General features: G+C 41.4%; 1 protein-coding gene across 7 annotated transcripts in view; it reads right to left on the bottom strand.

The window, feature by feature from the left end:
* Nucleotides 1–1660: 1660 nt before the first annotated feature.
* The window catches only part of LOC135517588 (alpha-adducin-like), a 53564-nt gene continuing 48165 nt past the window's right edge, over nt 1661–7059 (bottom strand). For 3 of the 7 annotated variants that reach the window (XM_064942029.1, XM_064942033.1, XM_064942030.1), the window contains one exon: nt 1661–3809. In XM_064942029.1, coding sequence (XP_064798101.1) covers nt 3484–3809 — 326 coding nt within the window. In that variant the 3' untranslated portion in view covers nt 1661–3483. Of the gene's footprint in view, nt 3810–6016; nt 6165–6367; nt 6406–7059 lie in introns of all 7 variants that reach the window. The other 4 variants (XM_064942031.1, XM_064942034.1, XR_010452052.1 and 1 more) reach the window with 3 other exon arrangements.

Raw genomic sequence — 7059 nt, 5'->3', positions numbered from 1 at the left:
GTCTGCTTATATACCATCTTTATTTATCCTACGGTTCTGACTTGGTGTACAGGGGGAATACTGTAAGAATGGCCCATGTTCTGAATTCTGTTGCTGTACATTTCAAAGTGCTGAATAGATAGTTATTGACTACGTCCATCCGTCCGAACTCACTCATTGTCTTAATCGAAGTTAGATTGCCTCTTAGCCACTCGTCGTCCCCTTATGCCAGAGGTTGTACATCTCAATTGTCCGTAGAAACCACATTTGTTTAAGTAAATCAGCCATATCAGCAATGTTTTTTAAAAAGGCAGTAAATGAGGCTGAATTTACTGTTTTGCTGCCAGACAAGGCTCTGCTGATAGCCAGGTGTAGCAGTGGTAAGGTGTTAGGACTGCTGTTGGGACTCTGCTTTTGGGACAGCTTTATGTAGGCCCTAACATTTTATGGGCACCGTTTGTCACCGTTATAGTGCAATTAATGTATTGGTTAGTATTGTGGCATTGCTGGCATGCATCAAAAAGTTACAGTTCATATAAGGAAATCAGTCAATTGAAATAAATTCATTAAGCCCTAATCTATGGATTTCACAACTGGGAATACAGATATGCATCTGTTGGTCACAGATACCGTAAAAAATAGGTAGGTGCGTGGATCAGAAAACAAGTCAGTATCTGATGTGACCACCATTTGCCTCATGCAGCGCGACACATCTCCTTCGCATAGTTGGTCAGGCTGTTGATTGTGGCCTGTGGAATGTTGTCCCATACCTCTTCAATGGTTGTGCGAAGTTGCTGGATATTGTCAGGAACTGGAACAAGCTGTTGTATACGTCGATCCACATCATCCCAAACATTCTCAATGGGTGACATGTGTGGTGAGTATTGCAGGCCATGGAAGAACTGGACACTTTTAGCTTCCAGGAATTGATGCTTGCGACATGGGGCTGTGCGTTATCATGCTGAAACATGAGATGTGGCGGCAACAATGGGCCTCAGGATCTCGTCACAGTATCTCTGTGCATTCAAATTGCCATCGACAAAATGCAATGTGTTCGTTTTCAGTAGCTTATGCCTGCCCATACCATAACGCCACCCCCACCATGGTGCACACTGTTCACAACGGTGACATCAGAAAACCGCTCGCCCACATATCGCCATACACGTGGTCTGCAGTTGTGAGGCCGGATGGACATACTGCCAAATTCTCTAAAACGACGTTGGAGGTGGCTTATGGTAGGCAAATTAACATTCTATTCTCTGCAGTCAGCATGCCAATTGCACGCTCCCTCCAAACTTGAGACATCTGTGGCATTGTGTTGTGTGACAAAACCGCACATTTTAGTGGCCGTTTGTCCCCAGCACAAGGTGCACCTGTGTAATCACCACACTGTTTAATCAGCTTCTTGATATGCCACACCTGTCCGTTGATGGATTATCTTGGCAATTGAGAAATGCTCACTAACAGGTCTGTACAAAATTCAAGAGAAATAAGCTTTTTTGTGCATAGGTTACATTTCTGGGTTATTTTTTCAGCTCATGAAACACTTAACATGTTGCGGTTATATTTTTGTTCAGTGTAGTACTAATATCAGCGAGTAATACCATAAGTATTGTTCTGCTGATGAAACGTCAACTCAAGATTTACTAGTCTTGGCAAAAATTATAATTTGGAATTGTTTGAAGGAAGGATTTTTATTAATGATTGAACAAAAATAAACAGTACAGTGAAAAAGAGATGGTAGTCTATAAAATGGTATAATTACACATTTGTGTAATGGGGTAACAGCTTAGATGCAAGTTTAAAACAATTCTAAGTGACTTAAAGTGAAGAAATGACTAAGGACTTTGTTATTATTGTGCTAATAATACTAACAATAAGTAAAAGGGAGTTATTAACAATAAGTAAAAGGGAGTTACAGTCATAATGTAGAGACAACAAACAATACAAGGCCTTAGTTTAATGCCATGCTGTTCTTCAGGGAACAGGCGAATGTCCTCAGCTTGCATCAATCATGTAATATACCAGGTTAATAGTAGCCTGGTCATAGATCCATTTGTGCCATCTTGCCAACTCCTATGGTCCTTTATACCATTGGTAAAGACAGCACTAACAGAACTGGGACCAGGCTAGGTTTTGATAGTGGTCTAAAACCAAGCTTCACAGGCAAGTGGGATTCATTCATGACATTGGTCCGGTGTCAATGCCCCTCTGCCTGACAACTAAAAAAAAAAAAAAAAAGCCAAGGTGTAAGATCGCTAGCCTTGTCCCAGATGTGTCATTTCGTCCATTCCTATTGCCATTGTTTGGTGTGACAGCACAAATAGATCTGGGACCAGGCTGTAAGATCACACCAACAGATAGATTACATGAACTCCAGTATCTTGAATGCAACTTGAAAGCGAGATGTTTTCTTGAGACAGTTATTTCATTTCAGAGGGGGTTCACAGAGTCGTCCATTGCAGTGTGGTCACTGATCATGCATGCAGTGTTAAAATGGTGTGATGTGGCTTCAAAACAACTGTATTCCAACATTCCCTATATACTTATCGGTAGCCTGAATCCAGACTGAATTGTTCTTTTTGACTTTCAGTTTGGATCCAGGCTGACCTACTGTTTCCTCTAAAAGCAGCGGTTAAAAAACAGCAGTCCAGGCTGTGATGCTTCAGTTCACAGTGCTCTCACAGCAAGTGAAAATGGCTAAATTAAGATTTTTTTTTGAATAACAAAATAAATTGACTATAGCTATATCATTAACTATATAAAATACATTTGTATTCTGTCTAGTACTGTATCTGTCCTCTTAGGTCCCGTTTGTTTGTGTCTTTGTGATTGGAGCAGCAGTCCTCCCTCTCACCAGGTGCCACTAAACCCTGGTTGATGGAAGAGTTACGGGAGTGACAGAATGTCAAATTCAGATTAAGAGTTGTTATTCTATTCTTGACATGATTTTAGTTCTCACGGGCCATAGGCCAAGAGAAACCTAACTTGTTTGAGTGAACAGATTTTACGCTAATGTTAGAAATCTGAAATTAGCACCATGCAGTTCATTTGTAGTTATACATTTTGAATCGGTTACCACCAGTTAAATGATGGAGTAAAAGCTTATTTTCATTTTGGGGGGGCGGACACCTTGATACAATCCCAAAACATTGTAGTGGTTAATAGAGTTTCAGTAACTATTAAAAAATAATAATATGAAAATAAAAATGCACTGCTCACTCCAAGTAGTGGGCCTAAATAGACAGCATGCGTAACAAGCCACACTGAACCAGACTTAATGCACAGTCATTCACCAATGAAAGCGACTTATTAAAACTTCGTAAGTGATTTCGACCCTTTTTTTATAGAAAATTAGCACACACTAGGAGGTGCCCACAAAGTTTTAATGCCAGACAAAACCATTAAAAAAAGCATCAACATCAAATTATGTGGGTTGTGGCTCGGTCAAGGGGAAGCAAAGTGTTACAAAGCGTGAGAGGGGTGTGCAGGCGGAGGTCTCATCTAGGATTCCTTTGCTTTTTGTTCCTTTTCTTCCATCTTCTTTTTGTTTTTCTTGAGGAAGGAGGGAGTGCGGAACGTCTTCTTCTTGGAAGGTGATTTGCTGAGATATTCGTCACCGTCCTGTTCACAGTCTTGGTTGCCGGCGGCGGAAGCGTCAGCAGGCTCCTCTCCCTCAGTGGTGGCGGGAGGGATAGGAGTGGGGTCTTTGGCGGGGAGGGTGGGGGCTGGGGTGGCGGAGGGTTTGTCGTCTTGGGTCAGGTCAGGGAGGGTCTGTCTCAGTGGAGCCTGGTCACTCTCATACTTATAGGTGTGCTCCGGCTGGGGCTCTGTGGGGGAGGGAGGGCGGGAGAGCAGGGGGAGGAGAAGATCTAATTAGATAGGAGGAAACGGTTAATTTAGAGGGCCTGCAAAGCAGCTGCAATACAGATGAGACCACGTGTCAAGGCAGATATGAGATCAGCTTTTAAAATCTGCTATTCAACTATTTTCATTAGCCATTTCCCATTACTCTCACTTGGGCTACAGATTAATCCACAACAGCGGTATATCCAATTTTCTTCTGCCACCATTCAGTCTTTATTCTGTCGCCCAGCTAGTCGCTAACACATCTATATCAACCATGAAAACAGTCTACGTCTGCAGAGAAGAATCGTCAGGCCTCAATAAGCCATGCTCCTCAGCTGCGGAATAACACCATCAGCTCAACTGGCCATCACCACCGCCTAGCTAGACATTGAAGACTCGGACCACAAAAGCGTTACATTGAAGACTCAGAGAAGAACGCTGACCATTTCACAAAGCAAAGCTCAACAGCTCTTTTACTTAATGCTTAAAATAACATCCAGGGAAGGGTAAGGCCCTTACAGCTTTTAAAACAGTAGATGCGATTTAATAGTTTTCCCCCCAACATCAATCTACACACAATACCCCATAATGACAAAGCAAAAACAGGTTTTTAGAAATGTTTGCAAATTTATAAAAAAAAACAACTGAAATATCACATTTACATATTCAGACCATTTACTCAGTACTTTGTTGAAGCACATTTGGCAGGGACGACAGCCTCAAATCTTCTTGTATAACGCTACAAGCTTTGTACACCTTTATTTGGGGAGTTTCTCCCATTCTTCTCTGCAGATCCTCTCAACCTCTGTCAGGTTGGATGGGCAGCTATTTTCAGGTCTCTCTAGAGATGTTGGATCGAGTTTAAGTACAGGCTCTGGCTGGGCTACTCAAGGACATTCAGAGACTTGTCCCGAAGCCGCTCCTGCGTTGTCTTGGCTGTGTGCTTAGGATCGTTGTCCTGTTGGAAGGTGACCCTTCGCCCCTTTGGCAAACTCCAAGCTGGCTGTCATGTGCCTTTTACTGAAGAGTGGCTTTCGTCTGGCCACTAACATAAAGGCCTGATTGGTTGAGTGCTGCAGAGATGGCAGAACCTTCCAGAAGGACAACCATCTCCACAGAGGAACTCTGTCAGAGTGACCATCGGGGTCATGGTCACCTCCCTGACTAAGGCCCTTCTCCCCTGATTGCTCAGTCTGGCCGGGTGGCCAGCTCTAGAAAGAGTCTTGGTGGAGCCAAACTTCTTCCATTTAAAGAATGGAGACACAATCCCATCTGAGCTCTACGGACTATTCCTTCGACCTCGTGGCCTGGTTTTTGCTCTGGCATGCACTGTCAACTTACGAAGACAGGTGTGTGCCTTTCCAAATCATGTCCAATCGATTTATCACAGATGGTCTCCAATCCAGTTGTAGAAACATCTCAAGGATGATCAATGGAAACAGGATGCGAGTCAATATATTTGCAAAAATGTCTAAACTTGTTTCGCTTTGTCGTTACGGGGTATTGTGTGTAGATTGATGAGGAAAACGAAACAAAATGTGGAAAAGTCAAAGGGTCTGAATACTTTCTTAATGCACTGTATATCAAATTCATGTTCATATAAACTATACAGTGCAGTGGGATTAAGTACAGTTCATCTTCATGCTTCTGTATAAACTGTGCAGTCAATGTAGCACAAGACAGCCACTGTCCGCTGTTTGCTGTTTGTATGAGTTCCTCACCATGCATACAAGCCACAGACAATATACTGTATTTCCAACTCTTATTAATAGCAGGTACACACAGACAGATTATCCATTTAACCCCTGAAGATCCTCTGAATATTGATGAGGGGTAAACATAACACAGCACTAAGATAAACAAATAATTGATATAGGAAGCTGTTTATGTTACTGCTAAACCAACAGAAAACAAGCCTCACACATAGCAAAGAAAAAAAAATGTATTCTACTACAGCCACACTCCACTAAAATACAGGAGAGCTGTATATACCAGAGGTTGGTGACATCTGGAACAAAAACATTCAATACATTATAATAGCAATATACATTACCTGTCATGTATTTTATTAATGGAAATTCTAATGCAGGTACTTATGATTTCATATAGTTTTAAAATAAGATGTTCCCATGTAAGACTCAAAAAGGGTAAGATCACAATAGGTCAACTCCAGGAAGGAAGAGATTACCTAAAAAGAGATTTGTTGCTGGGTCTATCTCAGATCTCTCCACTGTCGCTGGCTAGGAACATAGACTGTATAGGAAGTGGTGTTAACATCAATCTCATCATTTAAGAGATACTGTCATTTCAGACAGGGAGGACCTCTGAAATAGCACCTGGCAACAAAAGGAAATAAGAGGGAAAGAACAGGAAATCAAGGACCAAAGTGAGGAGGAATAGATACTCAACCCCAGCGGGCCACAGAGACACAGAGAGAGAGAACGAGGAAGAGTTGGATGAGTGAATCCATGCAAAGAACGGTGGGGTTAATAGTTTGAACACAAGCCATGGGTCGGTGGTGAGTTGGAACAATACGTACTTACTATGGCAACAGGTACTCTCTAGCATTTCCATCTCCTGATAGTAACGCAGCCACAAAGAAGAAGAACAGGTAGAAACAAACGTCTATAGATGCAAGTCAATCACAGCCACCACAGTGTTAAAATTATAACAGAAAAATCCAAATGAAATTAGGAGAAACACCAGGAGAAATTAAATTAAAAAAAAAAAAATCCATATTCTTAACAAGACTCTAAAAGATGGAGAATGGAGAAGTGAATGGGTATTGTAAGATATTTAAGACAAGTGTTAAACCATCTTTGATTAGATTACACCTGTGATTGGTCTAGTAGACAATCACCTTCTACTTCCCTTCTATACTTTACATCCTACAGAACACACACTTGTTATGGTTTATACTGGGAGATGCTAGAAGAAGCACAGTATTGGCTTCAGAAAATCAGAGGGAGGATAACTATGTCCCTCGCAGGCCTCCATAGATCTTGATGCATTAATTCTTTATTATTGTATAATCCATGGCAAAGAAGTATCTGGGAAATAAAGTACTTCATGGTTTTTACAACCAGTAGTGTCATTATACTGTATTGGGCATTCTCCTGCTGACTTTAAAATATGTAATCCAACAGTAATAAAGACCAAGAGGGAGAATAAAACAAAATAATGATCAGAATGCACTTCAATCTTAATCTCATTTAAGAAAAATTCACTCCG

This window comes from Oncorhynchus masou, chromosome 28 (assembly GCF_036934945.1).
Source record: "Oncorhynchus masou masou isolate Uvic2021 chromosome 28, UVic_Omas_1.1, whole genome shotgun sequence".
In the NCBI taxonomy this organism is placed as follows: Eukaryota; Metazoa; Chordata; class Actinopteri; order Salmoniformes; family Salmonidae; genus Oncorhynchus; species Oncorhynchus masou.
This window is presented reverse-complemented; position numbering and strand designations above follow the sequence as displayed.